The sequence below is a fragment of the Pongo pygmaeus genome, chromosome 10 (assembly GCF_028885625.2).
Source record: "Pongo pygmaeus isolate AG05252 chromosome 10, NHGRI_mPonPyg2-v2.0_pri, whole genome shotgun sequence".
Taxonomy (NCBI): domain Eukaryota; kingdom Metazoa; phylum Chordata; class Mammalia; order Primates; family Hominidae; genus Pongo; species Pongo pygmaeus.
Window position 1 is genome coordinate 7306994 of NC_072383.2, and position 22415 is coordinate 7329408.

At 43.9% G+C, this 22415-nt stretch overlaps 1 protein-coding gene across 17 annotated transcripts in view; it reads left to right on the forward strand.

Annotated features, from left to right (window-relative positions):
* Positions 1-2392: 2392 nt before the first annotated feature.
* PEX5 (peroxisomal biogenesis factor 5) overlaps positions 2393-22415 on the forward strand; it is a 40691-nt gene continuing 20668 nt past the window's right edge. For 3 of the 17 annotated variants that reach the window (XR_008492984.2, XM_054444532.2, XM_063646911.1), the window contains exons 1-16: positions 2393-2490; positions 3103-3265; positions 3536-3571; positions 3875-4007; positions 4214-4345; positions 10270-10372; positions 11514-11604; positions 12004-12114; positions 12375-12467; positions 13233-13352; positions 17124-17267; positions 17474-17544; positions 17919-18131; positions 18471-18636; positions 19118-19275; positions 19457-19677. Coding sequence is in view for 14 of the 17 variants with exons in the window: in XM_054444532.2 (XP_054300507.1) it covers positions 3119-3265; positions 3536-3571; positions 3875-4007; positions 4214-4345; positions 10270-10372; positions 11514-11604; positions 12004-12114; positions 12375-12467; positions 13233-13352; positions 17124-17267; positions 17474-17544; positions 17919-18131; positions 18471-18636; positions 19118-19275; positions 19457-19658 (1920 nt within the window). In the remaining 3 variants the exon portion in view is untranslated. Of the gene's footprint in view, positions 2721-3102; positions 3266-3535; positions 3572-3874; positions 4008-4213; positions 4346-10269; positions 10373-11513; positions 11605-12003; positions 12115-12374; positions 12468-13232; positions 13353-17123; positions 17268-17473; positions 17545-17918; positions 18132-18470; positions 18637-19117; positions 19276-19456; positions 20930-22415 lie in introns of those variants that run through there. The other 14 variants (XR_008492983.2, XM_054444530.2, XM_054444537.2 and 11 more) reach the window with 12 other exon arrangements.

Below are 22415 nucleotides of genomic sequence, written 5' to 3' on the forward strand. Positions count from 1 at the left end.
ACAGCCATGCTCATTTGTTTAGGTGTGGCCTATGTCTGCTTTTGTGCTCCAACAGCGGGGTTGAGTCACTGTGACAGAGACTGTATGGACTACAAAGCCAAAAATATTGACCACTGAGCCTTTTACAGTTTGGTGACCCTGGTCTGGGTTCAAATCCCAGCTCTGCTATTTATTAGTTTATTATGACCTTGTGCAAGTCACCCAACTTCTCTGTGCCTCAGTTTCCTCTTTTGTAAAATGGGGGATAATAGTTATTATTAATAACTATTAGGAGGATTAAACAAATCAATAGTTGAAAAGTGCTTGAAACAATGCCTGGCACACAGTCAATGCAATATGTGTCTAAACATGGGAAGAATTTAACCTATGGAACTTGAATTAGTCAAACATTAAAGAATAAGTAAAAATTATTTTTATTTTATAAAAATTACTACTTTTATGAATAGAATAAGAATTTAAAGTTGAACCTGGATTAACAAAATCTAGGGTTTCAAATCTAGAGCTTCAGTAAATTAAATATTAAACACCAAAGTCACTCTATTCGCCCTTTACCAGCACCTCTGGCTGGGACTGTGGACCAAGTTCTGTGAATGATTCAATGGCCTAGGAGATCAAAGATCTCCACGGTTTATCAGTAAATCTTCTCTAAGACTGGGAAGTAGGTGCCTAGAGTTATGCCTGGATTAAATTTTGACTTCCTAGCCGTCTGATTTTGCACAAGTCTTATCTGTAAAGTAGGTCTACTAATATCTGTTTAATAGGGGTATTAAGAAGATTAAAAGCATTGAGATACATAAAATGTTTTACACAACACCTGGATTTTAGTAAACATCAGAAATTATTATTAGCATTCTTCCAAGATCTGCACACAAAGTGAGTTACGGCTAATCAGTCGATAAACTCCTAGCAGAGCAGAAGGTTATGTGTGTCGTGATGTTTAAGTGGTACTGGGAAACTCTGGTTGCCTTGAGGTTCTGAAATTTTACTGTTATCAGATGGGTTCCTTTAAACATTGCTCTCTCTAGGGGGTCCTCTTTTTAAAAGTATGCACCTTCTGGAGGGCATCTCTTCATCCTTGTGTGGTTTAGTTTATCAGGTACTAGGTATTTTCCTCACGATGGCAGCCTGAGAACAGGGGACACCCAAGGGCTGGGATTTGTGTGCTCCGGAAGAAAACTGGGCGTAGGATTGGGGCCTCTGAAAGAGGACGAAAAGGCAAGGAAAAGGAGAAGTGTTGCACAGTCTTATGGTCTGTCCCCGGCCATTCTGTTCCCCTGAGGTGTCAGAGCAGCTTCTCTATCTTCCCAGGGATGAGTTTACACAGACATTCCCTGTGGCACCCTGAGGCCTCCACCTCTGAAATCTGCAGAACAGCCAGGAAATAAGCCCGGTCCATGGCGCCACCTGCTGCCTGCCTGCCTCCGCTCCTGCACCCTGGGCTGGGATGGTACTTCTGTTCGTCTGGCATTATTGTCCTTGGTCATTTACCGGCAGCCCTGGGCCCCTCCTTGCTCTTCTCCATGATACTAGGACTCCCTTGGTCTTGAAGCCGGGTGAGATTATCAGGGTTTGTTTCTCAATGACTTTGAGGTTTGACAGCAGAGCACACTCTGGCAGATGAGGGGGCTTGAGGCTTAGTCTTATTCCGTGATTAAAGGCATTTCTTGTATGTTTGTGCTTTCCCAGCCTGGAGTGGTGGGAATAAGGCCACTATGTTGACTTAGCGGAAGGAAGAGCTGACTCACTGTTCACCTTCCCTGTACGTTACCAGCTCGAGGTCTCAGGATGCGTTGGACCCTATTTTGGTCTCCGGAATTTGTCATCATGCAGTGCTATTTTCCCCATTATGCAGAGGTGGAGAGGGATTAAGGCGGGGGCGGGCCCCTGTCTCCATGGAGACAGTGACGCTACCCCGCCAGGGGTTATTTGGAAGGGGGACAGGGCTAGGAGGCTGAAGAAGGCTTCGGACTGGACTCCCCAGCCCCTGGTGTTAGGGCTTTTCTCTTTCTTGGGCTTGGGAACATTAGCCAGCCCATTTTAGAGAGGAAAACGGAGGCTCAGAAGGGGCAGTGAATCCCCTTAGGTCACAATGCGCCCAAGGGAAGAGGCAGGATCAACTGAGCCTAGGATCTCGCGTCTTCGGCTTTCCCCCAGAGCCTGGGAAGCCCTTCTTAGCTCCACTTTTCTTTGAGCTTTCCGTCAAACAAATCCTAGGGCCCGTGGCCTTTTTGAGCGCTCCTAAAGGCGACTCTCCAAGACCTGCTCTCTAAGGTGCTCTTCCCCTTTAAGACTCACGGCTCTTCCCGTCAGGCTGCGTCGCGGTCTTAAGGCCCCGCCCCTTCAGAGAGCTTCCGCTGGGCCTGGGCCGCTGCGGTGCGGTCACGGCCCCTTTAAGCCTGAGCCCCGCCCCCTGGCTCCCCGCCCCCTCTTCTCCCCTCCCCCAAGCTAGCACCTGGTGGCCCGGCGGGTCGTGCGGCGCGGCGCTCGGCGGTGAGCGCCTGACCCCGAGGGGGCTCGGGGCCGCGTCCCTGGGCCCTCCCCACCCTTGCGGTGGCCTCGCGGGTCCCAGGGGCGGGGCTGGAGAGGCAGCAGGGCCGGGGAGATGGGCGGTGGGGAGCGCGGGAGGGACCGGGCCGAGCCGGGGAAAGGGCTGCGGTGACTTAAGGGGAGGGAATGCTCCTCTGCCGTGCTCACCGCGTGCTGGGGCTGCGGGGGGCTAGGTATGGTCGGGCTGTTTTCCCACTCTCCCTTGCTCGGCCAGTGTCGCCGTCCAGCCCGGTTGTTGAAGCGTCCCCGTGGTTCCCCGGGGTCCAGGCCCCTTTGTGGAGGCAGCTACTGGCCCCCCCAGCCCATGGGACCGTAGTCGTGGAGGCCTCTGCAGAGGCGCAGGCTGGAAGCGGTGGCCTTTGAGGGGGGCGGCAGGAGACAGTGCCGACCTCCTTCGAACTCCTGGCAGGGTGGGGGTCACAGCAAAAGCACTGGGGTGGAGGGCGGCCAGTGTGGGGCAGACGTCTGTGTGCCTTCCTCAGATACGGGCAGAGTTGTGGGTCTGGGAAGGGTCTGGCTTGGGTACCTCAGTTCCAAATCTCCTGTGTCCATCAGAGAGCTGGCGGTCACCATGGCAATGCGGGAGCTGGTGGAGGCCGAATGCGGGGGTGCCAACCCGCTCATGAAGCTAGCCGGGCACTTCACCCAGGACAAGGCCCTTCGGCAGGAGGGATTGAGGCCTGGCCCCTGGCCCCCCGGAGCCCCAGCCTCTGAGGCAGTGAGTGTTCTTGAGGTGGAAAGCCCAGGTGGTGGTCTGAGGTGGAGGGGCTGTTTGCACATCTTGGTATAACTGCTTTCTCTATTGTGTTGCAATCATAGTAGTTACCACTTACTGAGCGTTTACTAAACACTAGAAAACCCTGTGCACCTTTAAATAAATGCAACCATTTTATAGATGAAGAAACCGAGGCTCAGATGCCTATGGTCTTCATCAACCCCTAATTTTAGAGAAATTGCATCATTTTACCTCTCTGTCTTTCTCTCTTAGGCCTCCAAGCCTTTGGGAGTAGCTTCTGAAGATGAGGTAAATAGACCAGTCTCTTTTCTGTCCCATTTTTCTCTTGCCCATTGTGTTTTTACCTTTAAACTTAGTTCACCCGTATTTCAATTTTTGGGCTTTCCTGACTAAATGAGAATGCCTGCTTGTTTTTAAATGTATTTTTTTGTGCTTCTAAATCTATGGAAAGACAATTTCTCTTTATGTGTCTCCAGTTTCTGTGTTTTCCTTTCCTTGTATCTGACATTGGGATCCCCCTCCAGTGGGTCCTGGCCTCTTGCTGGGGCCTCCCAAGCCTATGGGTTCATTTCATCATTTCCCTTCTGGCAGTTGGTGGCTGAATTCCTGCAGGACCAGAATGCACCCCTTGTGTCCCGTGCCCCTCAGACCTTCAAGATGGATGACCTCCTGGCTGAGATGCAGCAGATTGAGCAGTCGAACTTCCGCCAGGCTCCCCAGAGAGGTGAGTCCAGAGTCTAGTGGGAGGGGAGATCGTTTTCCATGTAGCCAGGACCAAGGAAGGGGGTTCCATTGGATGCTGCTGGCATTGGGGACCTGAGATGCAGAAGGAGACAAAAGTAACAGAGTGTTTTCACGTGGACTCACGGTTCTTTAGGCATGATGGAATGGTATGTATGTATTCTTAGTTTTCTGTCTCTCTCTTTTAAGCCCCTGGTGTGGCAGACTTGGCCTTGTCTGAGAACTGGGCCCAGGAGTTTCTTGCAGCTGGAGATGCTGTGGATGTAACTCAGGATTATAATGAGACTGACTGGTCCCAAGAATTCATCTCTGAAGTTACAGGTGAAACTTGTTATGGGAAAATCTATATTGGCTTCTATGGGGCAGAATTCTATACCCTTCCCCTGTTCACAGTATAGTGTGATTACGATTTTTCTGGTCTCATGACTCATTTCTAGAGGGGTAGGGTACTGAACTCAATTTCCCTTAGGTGATAACAGAATGTAATGTATATTAAACAGAGGACTGGGTTTGTACTGGGTAAGAGATTTTGGATAGAGAGAACGAAGAGTTTGGTTGGCCTTTTTACTTTATCACTGTGGTTTGGTGGAGAGGATCTGCAGATTGGATGGATGGCAGTGTTGCCGAGGAAGACAGTATTCACTACAGCACCTGGGATTCTGGCATTAAGTTATTTGGAACAGAATTGGGGCCTTCAGAGTGTTATCGTGAAGTTCAAGTGCCTGAAGTATATGGCTTTAGAAGGTAAAGACCATACCATGATGATGATAATAAAAATTAATAACGATAGTTACGTTCTAGGGCTTGTGTTACATGCTTTGAATGCATTATCTACTTACTCTCCATGAGAACCCTAGAGGTAGTTACTGTTTTTAGACCTAGTTTAAAGATAAGAAAATTGAGGCTTAGAGGTGAAGTGTGCCCAAGGTTACACAGCTTTGTCAGTGGTAGAGTTGGGATTTGACCCTGGATTTGAATGATTCCTGACCCTGTGGCCTTAACTGTGATGCTATACTGTCAGGCCTGCAATTTATGCTCTTTCTTGCTTTGCTACAGACTTCAAGGTCTCAGCCTAATTTTTCCTCTTTGAAAGCATCCATTGCTCCCTGCATCTTTTATGATTGATTCTTCTTGCCCTAAGCCTATCTGATCAGGTACATGGTGGGAAGGGAAGTCTCTTCAGCTTTCCTTTTCCTGATTGCTCTCAAAAGTTAGCCTTTTTCCAGTTTAGGAAATCAAGAATAACAAGAGATACACATAGAGAAAGTTACCAAGTTCCAGGATCTCGGGGAGTCACATCATCATGGTTCCTGAATTTTTCTGAGATGATTAAAGGGACCGAATTAGTTTCTACCCCCACCATTTTAATTTATGTTCTTTCTTGCTTTGTTACAGATTTCAAGGTCTCAGTCTAATTTTCCTTGAGAGCATCCATTGCTCCTTGCATCCTTTAGGATTGATTCTTACCCGAAGCCTATCTGATCAGGGACAAATGTGTGTGAAGGAGGCCCATGTTTAGGATGGGCTTCTCCGCACACAAGAGAAAAATCCCAAATCTAAAAACTAAAACTCACCTTTAATAAGATCTGTGGGTCTCTTTTATCACGTGTCTCTTTCCCACCCATAAGTTGGAGTTAAGGTAGAACAGTAGGTGCTCTTGGCTTTGTTAAGACTGCTAATCACTTTATCTTCTTAAGCTCATTAGAACGTCACAGTAACACTTACAAGGTGGATAGTCCCCCCGCCCCCCACCATTTTATAGATGAGGAGACTGAGATTTGGAAAAGTTAAATACTTTGTGCAAAATAATTGAACAATAGAGATGATATTCAAACTCATGTCTGTGTGGCTCTTGAGATTCTTTTTTTTTTTTGAGACAGGGTCTTGCTCTCACCCAGGGTGGAGTGCAGTGGTGCGATCTCTACTCACTGCAACCTCTGCCTCCTGGGTTCAAGGGATTCTTCCATTTCAGCCTCCTGAGTAGCTGGGACTACAGGCGTGTGCCACCATGCCCGGCTAATTTTGGTATTTTTAGTAGAGACAGGGTTTCACCATGTTGGCCAGGCTGGTTTTGAACTCCTGACCTTAAGTAATCCATCACAGCCTCCCAAAGTGCTGGGATTACAGGTGTGAGCCACCGCACCCGCCCTCAAGTTGAGATTCTTTGTGAAATTGCCGCAAGTTAAAATCTGAACCATAGCAAAGACCCTCTCCTAGACAGAAACTGAGTTTTCTACATAAACCTTAGACTTAAGTGCTTCTTTTATCACAGAGAGGCTTTTGTTGTAATGTGGGCATTAGTCATTTTTGATAACTCAAAAAAATCATTGCTACTGTGAGCGTTGAGATGGATGAAATTTTTGCTATAATTACCTGAATTGCATGCAGCCAGTGAAATCTTCCTTAACTTGAAATGAAAAACAACTTTAGAAAAACATGTTGGATGTGTCTCACCAGTTAAATGCTCTTAGTAGAGCTCTTCTAGTATTTTATAGATTCTTTTGGAATCATGCCTGTTTCACAGAGGTGGAGACATGCAAACCTTAGAAGGGGAGTTGAGCTGTTGAAGTCTTCCTTCATAAAAATGTCTTATTGCAGCAGTATATTGCTTTGCATGTAGTAGGCCTCTGGTATTGAATGAATGAATTGAGATCTGGGAGAAAAAGCTGAAGGAAAGGAGTTCATTTTGTGTAACTGGCTTTTTTTATTATCCTTCATTTCTAATTATAGCATTTGTGGCTGATACAATTGTATAGGTTAGCTGTGGCTTTATAGATAAGTAGATTTTGAGATGAAGGAAGGCTATACTATTTAAGTTCTTATTTTAAAATCTCCATTGTTAAGAGTCAAAATCAAGTTTAAAAAGAACTTTGCAGCTCAATTATTTAAATTTAATTTTTTTATTTGGAAGTACTTAGTTTCACTGGAAGTTGAAAAAAAAATGTATAGGAAGGTTCTGTGTACCCTTCACCCAATCTCCTCCAGTGGTAACATTTTACATAACAGTTATGCAGAGATCAAAAATCAAGAAATTGCCTTTGTTTCAGTCCTCAGAGTTTATTACCTTTCACCAGTTTTACATGCCCTTATTTGTGTGTGTGTGTTTTATGCAATTTTATTAAATGTGTAGATTTGTGTAAGCACCATCACGATCAAGATACAGAACTATTCTCTCACTACATGAAGTTCATTTTTTTAGCTGACCTTATTTTGTGATGGAATCCCCCCCGTCTTAAATCTTCTGGGTCAAATAATTCTCCATCTTGTGTTTGCTCAGATCTAGAGATAAAACACATCTTCAGGGTTCTTAAATTTAGACAGCTTCGGTTGACATGGTATGTGAGGTTCATATGATAATCGTGAGAGATAAACCTGCACTTTTATGGGAAAAGCCATGGATAGCAGTAGCAGAAGATAACTGGCAACAGATCTTTTCTGGATGGTGGAGGAGAGGCTTTGGAATAACAGTCTCATTGTGATGTTTTCTGCTTTTGTTATAGGTTTGCTGTGAGCAGACTAATGCTAACATTTGTTACTGTATGCGTTGGTTTTCACAGCAGCCCCTACTGTTATCTCTGCTTTAAAGATAAGGACGTGGAAACTTAAGAAGGTTGAGTAACTAGTCTGAAGATGCACAGTGAATAAGTGATGGAGTTAGGATTTAAATGTGGCTAGACTGACCCTACAACCTGTATTCTTCTCCACAGTGCTGCTATTTAGCAGACACAGAAACTTTCATGAGTAAGAGTAGCAAGTTCAGACACAGAAACTTTCATAAGTAAGAGTAGCAAGTTCTGAGTTTTTGACTTTTGAGCTTGGAGAAGATGTGCCTAGAAGGAATGAGTAAACAACGAGAAATTTTATGAGGTGCACATTTTGAGTGGGATATTTGGTGTCTAGGTTATTCTCACTCTACTAATCTATATGACCTCAGGCAGTGCATCCCCTCTGTAGACCTTAGTTGCCTTGATCTCAGATGTATCCACATGGATCTGATTTTCTGTAGGAATTTCTCAAAGATTGTGAAGGCAGTGTGTTACTCTTTTGATTCTTTTGGTTATTTGACTCTTTTGTTGGAGTAGGTTCCCAATGCCAAGAAATTCTGGGTCTTGTGGCTAATCTGGCCAAATACCAAATTATGGATATTTGAGGATAATTTTTCTCAGCTCTGGGATTTTTTTTCTTAAACTGCCTCATATCTATTGTTAAGTCCTCATGTCTGTTGTAAAAATTCAAAGGTGCTTTGTATTTTTTCGGTTTTTTTTTTTTTTTTCCTTGAGAGGACCATTTCATAGAAATTTGAAATGTTTTCTGTGAATTGAGGAGCACTTATGGCCAGAATATGCTTTTGCAAAATACTCTAGTTGAGAGTTAGACGTGATTAGAGAGTTGAGGAGGTAGTAGTTATTTTTCAACAGAATGGAACTAAGAATTTCAACTAAGAATGGAACTAAGGAACTAGGAGATCTTAAAGTCTCTTTGAGTATTAAGCATCTCCTTTCTGTCTCCACACTTGAGGCAACAGTCTAATTGGGGCAAATGGAAGAGAAATGCTTCCTGTAAGAGCTAGTGAGCAGAATCTGCATTTAATTTTTGAGAGTCCTTGAAATTAACAGATGGATCTATGGTCAAAAAACAATTGCCAACCATATTTCTTATTACATTATACATTATATATTATATAATATTATATATATTATATATATAATACATTATATAATATATAATGTATTTCTTATTACATGTTATATAATGTAATATCTGTTATATATAATATAATAATTATATATATAATGTAATAAGTAGTAATTACTTATTATTTATAATTAGGTGTATTCTGAGAGTCTTGATCCTTTGTTTTTCACATTTTGACATTTCATGCTCAGATTTTGAGACTACTTTGTTGACATTATTCAGGCAAAGTCTCAGTTAAAATGGAGTAGAAGTTTTTGTACTTTAATACCGAAGGGGTAGTAAAAGCAAGGGCGGTCAGATCTTGAAACTGGGGACAAAGACTGCTAGTATCAGCTAATATTTTCACACACCTGCCCAAATGTCCCTCTTTAATGCAAATTGGAGTTAGTAGGTTCTCAACAAGAGAGTGGAGTTCCCCCTTGGGAACTGTCCTTGTCATGGGCCAGGAGTGGGGAATAGCAGGGGAAGGTGGTGGCAGACTAACTAGTAAGATTAGTTCTGGACACAGGGCAGAAGGAAAGAACACAGTAGGCTTGTGCCTTCTGTTTGTTTCCTTGTTCTTTAGTGCTCGCAGTCAGTCTCCTTGTTTTTTTTTCTGGCCTCAGGATAGTAAAGGGCAAAGTCCTGGAGGATGAAAAACAGTTCAACACCCTCATTGAGTTTGTTGCCTTGATAGATTTATTCTGATGTTGCAGCAGTCCCCTTTGTCACTAGAGCTTCTGAGACAGTTTCTAGAATTAGACTGAAAAAACGTAGCTACTCAAAGATAATCAAAAGTGAGAAGAGTCAGAATAGTGTTTACTTCTGGGGGCTGGGAGACTGAGGGAGCCTGTGAGGGAACTGTAAACATTCTGTATCTTGATCTGGGTGGTGGTTATGTGAGTGTATCATATGTGGAAGTTAATTTAGCTGTACACTTAAGTTTGGTAGACATTATATGGTTTCATATTTGTATATTACATTTCAATTAAAAAATGAAAAAACCCACCAAACATCCATAGGGAAGAGCAGACCTATGTATCTTTAATTCTAGCCTAGCATTCCACTTCTCTGATTCTCTTGGTAGGCAAATTACAATGAAATAAGGCTCCTTTGGCCGGGATTGTGTGAACTCTGGGTAGAGGGAGAACAGACCAGTGCCTTGGTTAAGGAGCAGGAGCCCTTCTGTGCTCCCTTCACTCCTTACTGGCTCCCTGCTGTACTTCTGAGGAAAGTGAAAGCCCTTCCACTTCCTATTTCTTATTGAAATATCTTGTACTTCAAGAAAGAGAGTTTTGTTCTTAATCCTTTCCTGAGATTCCTTATTTGATCTCCCGTTCCCAAATCTCGGTAAATTTCTGCCCCAGGCTCCTTGAGAATGGGTTGGATATTGAGGATGTTGAAAATTTAGTACTATATTCTTTTGACCAGGGGTTTCTGAGGGAGTCAGCAGAGTTTTGTCTGCTTTGGTGTGGCTAAGAGGGTCAGTTGAATATGGGCATCTCTTTCCCTTTCCTTGATCCCACACTGAATGAACCTGTGTGATTTCCCCACCTCTCTGCTCCTTGCAGACCCCTTGTCTGTGTCCCCCGCCCGCTGGGCTGAGGAATATTTGGAGCAATCAGAGGAGAAGCTGTGGCTGGGAGAACCCGAGGGAACAGCCACTGATCGCTGGTGAGTTCAGATGCCTCTTTCCGAATCCCGTGAAAGGAGTATGGACAGTTTTCCCAGCCTCCTCTAACTGCCTCCATCCACGTTCTCAAACCAACTTACTTTATTCTTTAAGATTTCCCCTTGGATTATTACTCCTGTGAATTTATGGTTCAAATGTAGTCAAGGACATGGTGGTTGTGTGCCTGTACTCAGGAAGCTGAGATGGGAGGATTGCTTGGGCCCAGGAGGTCAAATCTAGCCCGAGGAACACAGTAAGACCTTGTCTTTAAAAAAACAAAAGCGCATGCATGTGCGCGTGCGCGCACACACACACATATACACACGTACGCATATGTACATACACGCATACATATATACACATACATACATGTGCACACACGTATACACATACATATGTACACATGTAGATACATGCATGCACATGTATACACATACATAGACATATACATGTATACACACATACACATACACATGTATATACATACATACAAATGTATACACACGTATATATACATACATAGCTATATTTGGCAGGAAGGGAGTTTTCAGACTGTTTTAAAATATATGTATATAGGTAAATATATATGTATTTTTCAAGAATCCTAACTATCCTATATGAAGTTCGTAACTTCATCTTAAAGTTCATAATTTTACCTTGTTCCCTTCTTTTTTTTTTTGAGACAGAGTCTCGCTGTCGCCCAGGCTGGAGTGCAGTGGCGCGATCTCGGCTCACTGCAGGCTCCGCCGCCCGGGGTTCACACCATTCTCCTGCCTCAGCCTCCCGCGTAGCTGGGACTACAGGCACCTGCCACCTTGCCCAGCTAATTTTTTGTATTTTTAGTAGAGACAGGGTTTCACCGTGTTAGCCAGGATGCCTTGTTCCCTTCTTAATTTTGAGCCTGCTACTATCCCATCTGTATGCAAAGATATGTTTGGGAAAGGAAGAGCTAAAAGGATGTAGCTAGTACTTTCACACTCCTGCTCAAATGTCCTTCTATAATGCAAATTGGAGTTTGTAGGTTCTCAACAGGAGAATGGAGTTCCCCCACAGGAACTGTCATTGTCATGGGCTAGAAGTGGGGAGTAGCATGGGGAGGCTGATGGCAGACTAATGTGTAAAATTAGTTCTTACCCGTTCCAGGTATGATGAATATCATCCTGAGGAGGATCTGCAGCACACGGCCAGTGACTTTGTGGCCAAAGTGGATGACCCCAAATTGGCTAATTCTGAGGTGAGCCACATCCCTCTGCTGCTTTGACCAGCAGAGCTGGTTTTGGAAGGCAAGAATCTTGCTTCTCTTACCCCGGTTTAGTTTAAAGAGAAGGAGAAGAGATCCTAGGTCTCTTCCTTCCTGTCTATAGAACAGAGACTTAAGATCCTGCCTCTTCCTTCTAGTGTTCATTCCCTCATCTCCTTGCCTACTAACTCTTTTTTCTGATGCCTTTTCAAGTCTTTAGAGCCAGAAATCCCTTTCTTTTTGCTCTCTACTTCTTTTAGGGTCTTTAGCATATCTTGTCTGCAGCTAGAGATGGTCAGGGGAGGGGTGAGTACAGGGTCCTCTTGGGCATGGTTGAGAGTGCACACCTGGAAGTCCTTTCCCAAGTGGCCTATGTGTGTCTCTGTGCCCCAGTTCCTGAAATTCGTGCGGCAGATTGGCGAAGGGCAGGTGTCCCTGGAGTCCGGTGCAGGGTCGGGCCGAGCTCAGGCAGAACAGTGGGCAGCAGAGTTTATACAGCAGCAGGTAGGACATTGTCACTTTCCAGTCCCACTTCAGAGCCAGCTGATGCCCCAGGCCATGGGTTCAGTGGTCAGTGGTCCCAGATGGGGAAGGATAAGGCCAGCTTGTCTTGATAGCATCCAGGTCCCAAGTGGGTGGGAAAGAGATTCTGAGAATGATTTTCTCAGAAGTACCCAGGTTGGTGGTGTTTAGTGGGTATTTAGTGTGCATCTGATGGATAGAAAGTTGGTGGTAGTGGTACTGACCATCCTTTTTTGTCGCAGGGTACATCAGATGCTTGGGTTGACCAGTTCACAAGACCAGTAAACACATCTGCCCTCGATATGGAGTTTGAACGAGCCAAGTCAGCTATAGAGGTGAGAGCAGATAGTGCAGGAGCAGACACCCCAAAAGAAAACACTCCTTGGAGTGAGTGGGTGTATGAACATCAAAGATGATGCAAATTGTATTTCATAGTGGACCTGGATCATCTGTGTCAGAGTTGCTTGGGGATGGGGTGGGTGCTGTTCAAAAATGCAGATTTCTGGGCCAGGCATGGTGGCTCATGCCTGTAATCTCAGCACTTTGGGAGCCCGAGGTGGGTGGATCACCTGAGGTTAGGAGTTTGAGACCAGTCTGAACAACATGGAGAAACCCTATGTCTCTACTAAAAATACAAAATTAGCATGGTGTGGTGGCGCGAGACCAGTCTGAACAACATGGAGAAACCCCATGTCTCTATAAAAATACAAAATTAGCATGGTGTGGTGGCGCATGCCTGTAATCCCAGCTACTTGGGAGGCTGAGGCAGGAGAAATGTTTGAAACTGGGAAGTGGAGGTTGCAACGAGATGAGATCACGCCATTGCACTCTAGCCTGGGCAACAAGAGTGAAACTCTGTCTCAGACAAAAAAGTAAACTAAACTAAACTAAACTACAGATTTCTGGCCATCACCCCAGACTACTAAATCAGTATCTGGGGATAGGATCTGGCCATCTGCATTTTTAAAAAGTTATTCAGATGATTCTTAAACATGTTGAAATTCAAGAACTGCTGCCTTGGGGAATCCCAGCAGAGCTGAGAGTGGGGTGGGGTGCTCATGATGGATCTCCTTTTTCTATCTGCTTTCTCTTCCTTATAGTCTGATGTCGATTTCTGGGACAAGTTGCAGGCAGAGTTGGAGGAGATGGCAAAACGGGATGCTGAGGCTCACCCCTGGCTTTCTGACTATGATGACCTTACGTCAGCTACCTATGATAAGGTAAGTTAAAAACTCTTAGTTTTACAGGTTCCAGAACCTCCTTCTTTTTAACGTCTTTCCTTTAATCCTGAATTTGAAGGGTGCTTTTAAGTATTTTCTTGAGTCCTTTTCCATGAAAAGAAGTCTGAATCATTCCCTTGCCCTTCCTCTTCAGTGATTGAATATAAACTTTATTCTTGGGATATAGATGTTAATGAGACTATCTTTGTCAATAATGACAGTCCAGTACGTAACACCTATGAAGGAGGTTTGCACATGCTTGCTGCATTAAAAGCACAGAGGAAGTAGCTCTGCTTGGAGGTCAGATTGGGAGCTTTTTGAGAAGACTGCTAACTCCTTTGGTGGGGAGTGTTAGTGGACAGACTATCCCTTTGCCTCCACATCTTAATATCTGTTTACTTTTTAAACTCACATGTTCATTTTAAGTTCTTATCTTTTATAGGTACTAGCCACTTGCCCTAATTTAGGGTTTTCAAATAATTTATATTAAATAACTTAAATATTAGGGAAATTTCTTAGTATGAAAGATGATTGCATTTTGCATATGGCATGTGCTGTTGACTTAGAAGCATATGTTACTTCTGGGGTCTTACTAAAAAACAAATCTACCTGTGGGTTGTAGGATATTTGGGGATGTGTTTAATAACTGAGCTCCTGAGTTGAAACATGAAGAGGGGAAAGAATCACTTGGTTTTGAAAAAAGGCAAAACAGGAACTGGGGAGGTGAATAGTGATGTCTTTTTCTCAGTTCAGATCTGGTTGGGAAAGTATTCTGGGGCTGGAACCAGGGCCTGAGATGCAAACCAGGGTGCTGGAAATGGATCTTGATGTAATAAGGGAGCTATGCAAAGATGGGAAGATGCAGTTCAGAAAAAGGCTAGGGTTTGAGAACCAGTGAAGAACAGTATTAGGAAAAATATGATTTTGCTTATTATTCCAGTCTGATCTGGATTTTTCTAAGTATTCTGTGTGATAAAAGGGAAAAGACAGCTGGGACCTTGCCATGTATTTCACCAGACTATTAGTTCATTGTATATAATTTTGATAAGGAAGAACTGAAGGAAATATAGATAACACTTTTGTTATTATTTTGTATTAACAATTTGATAAGTCGCATACGCCCCATCAACTTATAAATGGAAAGTTATACATTTATGTAAAAATGTCCATGCTTTTCATACATATAGACATAATACTAGTTTTGTATGAGCAGCATTTTCTTTTATCATTTATTACTTTCGTATTTATGACATGCTGGCCAGAATACATTTTTTAATTAAAAACTTTAAAAGTATGTTTGTAGATTCTTGAGCCCTACTTGATGTCATTGATACTTTGGGATATTGCAAAATTAGGACTAGAAATACTTGCATTAATGTTCCTCAAAAAGTGATGTAGTAAGCAATTCAGACAGTATCTGGCTTTAAGCTAATATTGAATTCCATGTCAATAGCACTTTTTAAAAACAAAGGATTTGACTCTTGATTGTTACATAAATTCGTGGATCTCTTTGAATGCACTGTTTGTTTATTGATAGCCCTTGTATTTTCAGAGACAATTTACATTGCAGCTCAGGCAGATGTTAATATACTATTACGATAAAAGAGAAGTATGTGACGGGGCAAACTCTTTGTAGTGATCATTTCTGCAGTTTGATCCTATGAGATTTTGGAGCAGACCAGACCAGACCATGTATCAGATAAAATTAATGACTTGGGTTTGGCTTTTCAGGATGTAACAGTGAAGCCAAGCTTATCCCGTGTTCTGTGGGTTGTTGAGGGATCCTCCAGAGTACTGTATTTCCATCATCTATGCAAATATTCTAATTTTGGAAAATTCCTCTTTGATCAGCAATTGATGAGACTTCAAGGAGGGTAGATAATATGGATGAGAGGAAACTTAAAGAATCCTGTGGTTGCAAGATGGTGGCATTGAGTTGTTGTGTTATCTAATGAAGACACCTGAAGAGCATTCACATCACTCCTGGCTGTCATATACAGGCCATCATATCTTAAGGAAGTATCCAGAGCAATGAGGATAATAGCTATTTACAGAGAGTATCTTAAGCTTTTTGGTAAGGCGTTGGTGAAGATTCCCATGTGATGTTCTCAATGGCTCTGAGAGGCAGGAATTACTTTTATTAGGAAATTGCATTATAGATGACAGTAATCTCTGTTTTCTGTAGAGTGGCTTAAAACACGTATTAATGATGAACAATAGTTGAGGTTGAATGCAGAAGGATTTATTTTATTGAACTGTAATAGTCTAGGGCAAGGGCCAGCAAACTGGCTTGTGGAATAAATCTCTTATGTTTTTAGTGATCCACTAGCTGAGGATGGTTTTAACATTTTTAAATGGTTGGAGGAAATCAAAAGAGTAATACTTTGTGACAAGTGAAAATTATATAAAATTCAAATTTTAGTGTCCGTAAATAAAATGTTATTGGAAGACAGCCGTGCTCATTTGTTTACTTATGTCTGGCTGCTTTCGCACTACAACAGTAGAGTTGAGTAGTTGCAGCAGATCCACGAAGCCTGAAATATTTATTATCTGGCCCTTCACAGAAAAAGTTTGCTGATCACTGGACTAGCGTCATTTTCTGCCTTCTGAGTTTTTATATTATGCAGAGATGTCCAAAAACACACTTGTTTTCAATATAAATATACTTTGTATACATTTATCTCAAATCTACTATAATATGTCTCTCTTCTTAAACCCCCATTGTAATTATTTAATTTTCATTTGTGACAAATAATTTGCATCTGATCATGACTTAGAATTTTGCTGGTAAGATTTAAGCATTTTTGATTCTTTATCATTTTCACAATAATAATGAAAAAGGGCCTCATGTCTTTATTTTGTACAGTTTTATCTGAATTTATTCTTAACTGCATTTAGAAAGACCTCCACCTGGTGTTTTGCATCTTGTTTTCATTCTGGTGTATTATTTTGTGATGGTAACTACTCTCCAAAAAGGGACTTTTTATTTGCATGTCCCAAATTTTGCAGCTTACTAGTGACTTCCCCTTTACCTTATTTCTTCTCTGCCTAGTGTAAAATGCCAGTTGACAAAGCTTTGCAGATAGTATTGTAACTCTTCTCTAAAGTGAGAAATCCTCAGCTGGAAGAGAATGGTGTCTTTCTGAAGTATTCTCTGCCATCTGGATTTGGGATCCAGCTTTTGCTTACTGTCAGATACAGATTAATATTCATAATTATTAAGAATGAAATTGGGGAATAAATTAACATTTTCAAAATTCTTGAACGTGGTTTATCTAGTTGACATGTGGAATGACTCTGTGAGCTAAGTAAGAGTTATATTTGAATAGCAGGACTCCAAACAACATTTCCTCTATACATCATCACATTATTGAAGGATAATAAGAAATGCACTTTGAATAGCTAGGGACACTTTGTCTCATTACTATAAGCAGATCCTGTTGAGACATTCTGCCCCGTGGTGAGAAGTCAAGGTGTGGGAATGCAAGCCTGTGATGACTTCCTAAAATAAGCTTATTTGCAGCGTGGATGAGTTTGTAGACTTGCCTAGCTTCCCAGGTATCATGAACAGGAGATGGGAGCACGAACCTGATACCAAATGATTTTACTTGTGTCATACATGATCTTTATAATATGGAGAATTTGCCAGCAATTAATTCAGGAACCTGTTTGGAGGCCCTCAGCTTCTCTGCCTGTTGGTTGTCATCCTCACATCCCTGCTGTTCTGACTGTGCCACCTCTCAATCCATCTCTCACGTACTTTTCTTGTAGGGGTACCAGTTTGAGGAGGAGAACCCCTTGCGTGATCACCCTCAGCCTTTTGAAGAAGGGCTGCGGCGCCTTCAGGAGGGGGACCTGCCAAATGCTGTGCTGCTTTTTGAGGCAGCTGTGCAGCAGGATCCTAAGCACATGGAAGTGAGTGACTCCATATTCTCATTTCTGACTAGAGACTGCTTCCTCCATCTTGAGAAAGGCCCCAAGGAGAGTAGTGCAAATGGGTTAGGGCCTGGGTGATGGCCTAGGATAGGGGCTTGAGAGTGAGATGGTGAGTGGGAGAAGCCAGGGGAAGGGCGAATGGAGAGGTGAATATGGGGTGATGGAATCTGTCAACTTCCCTCTAGGCTTGGCAGTATCTGGGTACCACCCAGGCAGAGAATGAACAAGAACTATTAGCCATCAGTGCATTGCGGAGGTGAGTACACCGAAAGGTGTGGGTGAGGTGCTTCCAAGGCTCTGCATATAACCTTTTGAATGACAGAAGCCCAGACCTGGATCGTTGTCTTCTTTCTGGGTGCTAACAAGAGTGTTTTCTCATGCTGAAACTCTGAGGGTTGGAGTGAATTCCATTCCTTCATTGGGTTTTGATTTTATTTGTGGGGCTTTGGTTGGCTCCTTGCCCGCTAAAACTTTCCCCTTAGATCTGTAACTTTATTATTAACTCATGTCAGAGGAGTCACAGGTGAGGCCGTTGTGACTCTGCATTTCAAAGCTTGGCTTGGATCCCAGGGTGCTCACGTGTGCCAGTATCATTGCCGTTATCAAGTCTGCCCATCCCTGATCAAACAGGTGTCTGGAGCTAAAGCCAGATAACCAGACAGCACTGATGGCTCTGGCTGTGAGCTTCACCAATGAGTCCCTGCAGCGACAGGCCTGTGAAACCCTACGAGACTGGCTGCGGTACACACCAGCCTATGCCCATCTGGTGACACCTGCTGAAGAAGGGGCTGGTGGGGCAGGACTGGGCCCCAGCAAGCGTATCCTGGGATCTCTCTTGTCTGAGTGAGTATGAGGGGTTCCTAGGATGAGGAATTACAGTTACCTAAGTCCCAGTAGGAGGGTGACCTTGATTTTGGAAGTTTGGATGGATTGAGACTGAAGGGTCCTGAGAGTGGGATGGGAAACCTAGGATCAAGTTGAAGGAGGTCTGCATTCTACAATTCAGTGCTAGGATGAAATAGAAAAACAAGCTTCTATATTGGACTTTGAGAGTAGAAGAGATGACTGATAGATTGATGAATGTTGGGGATAGATTGATCAACGAAGGAATTAATTTGGGGGGGATGGGAATAGAGACATTCATCTACCTACTTTTTTTGTGTTTTTTTCCTTTTCATCCAGCTCCCTGTTTCTTGAAGTAAAAGAGCTCTTCCTGGAAGCTGTGCGGCTGGACCCTACCTCCATTGACCCTGACGTGCAGTGTGGCTTGGGAGTCCTTTTCAACCTGAGTGGGGAGTATGACAAGGCCGTGGACTGCTTCACAGCTGCCCTCAGCGTTCGTCCCAATGTGAGCCCAGGGGAGGAATGGAAATGGGACATGACTGTGTACCTTATTGAAGAGCCATTTGTTGGGAAGCTGGGTTTGATGGTGCATGCCTGTAGTCCCAGCTACTTGGGAGGCCGAAGTGGGAGGATCACTTGAGCCTGGGAGTTCAAATCCAGCCTGGGCAACATAGCAAGACCCTGCCCACCTCCACAAAAAAGAATAATTTGTTCAGGCTTTTGGAGTCTTGGGGTATTTCATTCCAGTGTTCCATGTACTGACTGCCTTGGGAGGATTGGGAAAAGAAGGATGGGAGTGTAGGGTCATATGGACATAAGAGAGTCTGCGTAGGGTGAGAGGGGCTACATTGTAGCCACACACTGAACTGTTAAGAATGGAATGGGACGAAACATGTTAGCTAAACAGAGTAGTGAAACAGGTGGAGTAATGTGCAGAATTTGATCTGAGTCAAGCTGTTCCCATCCCTTCTGCATCCCTATCCCAGGACTATTTGCTGTGGAATAAGCTAGGGGCCACCCTGGCCAATGGAAACCAGAGTGAAGAAGCAGTAGCTGCGTACCGCCGGGCCCTCGAGCTCCAGCCTGGCTATATCCGGTCCCGCTATAACCTGGGCATCAGCTGCATCAACCTCGGGGCTCACCGGTGAGAGTATCTATTGAGAAATGAATGAATGAGCTTTTTCTCCCTGCCTTTGGCGCTAGCTCCTTATTCTCAGATCCTGTTTGACTAACCAGCCCTAGCTTTCTCCCTCCCGCTGCTAGCTGACCTGCTTCCTTCCATTGTTGTTCAGCTTAAGAGCTCTCATTCCTCTTCTTCCTTACAGGGAGGCTGTGGAGCACTTTCTGGAGGCCCTGAACATGCAGAGGAAAAGCCGGGGCCCCCGGGGTGAAGGAGGTGCCATGTCGGAGAACATCTGGAGCACCCTGCGTTTGGCGTTGTCTATGTTAGGCCAGAGTGATGCCTATGGGGCAGCCGACGCGCGGGATCTGTCCACCCTCCTAACTATGTTTGGCCTGCCCCAGTGACAGTGGGACGGGCTGCCCTGTGAGTGTCCACCTGGAGGGATCCCCGCTTTGGATGTGATTCCCTCTCCCCAAATGGGCCTACCAAGGGGGTGGGCTGATGACCATAAGCGGTACAGCCTTTCAGGAGCTGCCTCAACGTAGGGGTGGGTAGTCTGTGTTCTAGTTCCTACATAATTGTAGGAAAATGAGCTGTGTTATCTCTGAGTCCCTTGGTAATTCAAGGGCTGTACATCCAGCTGCAGATCTCTCTGCTCATCATGCCCTTTCTTGGTGCTGCTTTTTGGGTAGGACCCAACGATTTAGGGTAACTGTTATCATCAGCTGCCATTTCTGATAGGGTCTACCACATCTGTAATGTCTGTCCTTTCCCCCACTTTTACTGGGAATTGATAGTCCAGCTACCTTGGGCAGTGTAAGTAGGAGGTTCATCTGCTGTGCGCCTCTAATGTCTGTCTGGATGGGATGTGTTAGGAGTTGGCCTGTTTGGTTGAATTGTTGATTTGGCTGAGCAGAGCTGAGTTTTGGTAGGAGTGCTCATGGTTCTGTCATTCTTGGACCTCTCCTGGCTGAACTCTGATTCCCTGTGAGCACGATGCTGATGCAATAGTCCTGTGTCATCACTGCAGCGGTCCTCAGGAGCTGCCAGGGCCAATTGCTACAGAATGTCTGGGTGTGTGGCATAGGAAGAAGGTTCGCTTGTGAAATGAAGCTGGGTGGGAGCGGGGAGGGACTAGATCAGAAGAGATCAAGGGCTCTATTCAGGAACGTTGGTGGGAGGACAGAGCAAGTGGGAAGGGGGTATGGTGAGTGTGGCAATCCCTCCTCCTCTTAGAAGCACCTGTGAATGGGAATTGAGCTAACTGTTCTAGAAAATTGGTTCAGAAACTGCAGTCTTGCCAGATTTCTAGCAAATAGGTTCAGTGTTACCATAAGCCTTTGCTGCACTTCTTGAAATGTTTCTAGGGGAGAGCATTGGAAAATCCCCTTCCCCCATCTTCTCTCCAGAAGGTGAAGATCGAAGGAAGATGAGGGAGCAGCTTGGATTCTTCTCAGTTGTCCCCTGCATGGGGAGATACACTAACCCCCAGAAATGACTGCTAAGCCTCTTGCCTTGTCTTCAGTAGCTAATGATCAGAGAGATTTTTTTTTTAAACTGCTATGGTCCCAAGATTCCATCCTGAAATTTATTTTTCTTTGTATGAATATGTGTAAATGATTTAAAAATAAAACTGTAAAATATTTGTACGAAGAATAAATGGAACTGATGTGGGTATGAGTTCTGCTGGTCATGAAGTTGGGGTGGCAGGAGGTGAGTTGGCGTTTGGAGGACCGGGATTCAACAGTTTTTGTCTTTCAAATTCTCACTGGTATATTGGTTACCCGCTCATCCCTCTAAAAATGATAGAGCACAGGGGACAGGGTCCCTGTTCTCTGGGCCTCTGGGCTAGCAGGAGAAAAAGATTCTCCTGCATGAATTTTTACTCCTGTTACTACCACAGAGGAAAGTGTGCAGTGCCATATAATTGTTAGGTTGTTTTGTATTATGAATTTCATGGAAGGATTTTGATAGTTTTTCAGTGCTTAGGGTTTCTAAAGCTTTTCATCTGGCTCTGCCTGCCTTTATCGGGAACTGTATCAAGTGCCATATCAAGATGGGTATTTATCCTGAGGAAAAATTTTAAAATATACACAAATATTTATACTTGGAGATAAATTTTTGTGGCCACATTAGATGTGGAAAAAAGTGTTTTTTTTTTTTTTTTTTTTGAGGCAGAGTTTAACTCTTTTTGCCCAGGCTGGAGTGCAGTGGCGCGATCTTGGCTCACTGCAGCCTCCACCTCCAGGGTTCAAGCAATTCTCCTGCCTCAGCTCCTAAGTAGATGGTATTACAGGCATGTGCCACCACACCCAGCTAATTTTGTATTTTTAATGGAGACAGGGTTTCATCATGTTGGTCAGGCTGGTCTCGAATGCCCGACCTCAGGCAATCTGCCCACCTCGGCCTCCCAAAATGCTGGGATTACGGACGTGAGCCATTGTGCCTGGCCAAAAAAAGTCTAACTTTTAAAATTATTTAAAAAGTTTTTCAAATAGAGACTAGATCTCACTGTGTTGACCAGGTTGGTGTTGAACTCCTGGCCTCAAGGAATCCTCCTGTCTCAGCCTCCCAAAGTTCTGGGATCACAGGGAGGAGCACCATACCTGGCCAAAGTCTATTTTTTTTTTCCGGTGGGCTCAAAAGCTGCCAAAAAAAAAAAAAAACCCAAAAAACAAAAACACAGGTCTAAAAGACAACTAGGTAAGTAAATTGTCCAGACAGTGAAATATAGCTATTGCTAGTTAATCATTTACGGAATAATTTCCAGTGACAATAGATGCTAACAATATAGTGAGAAAAATGGTTAGTCAATTATTTACAGATTGTCTCAAGAAAAAAATGCATTGAAAAGACAATAGGGAACTATCCCAATGTGCTAAAAGTGGGGAGATCATGCTTCTCTGTAATTCTCAAATTTTCTTGGTGCATGTGTGGTACTTTTCTAGAGGAGAAAATTAAACACCTGGGGGAGGGAAACAGGAAGCTGTGGTGGCACCTGTCGCCACCTGGGTGATCATGAGGCAGCTGGTGTCTTGGGCTCTGCAGGGTGGTGGTGCAAAGACCCAGGCGGGAAGTGGGCTGGGCAGGTGGAGGAGCAGTTTCCACACTACATAGGTGCAGGACATGACAAAGTCTGGCTGTGTAAATGACTTAAGAAT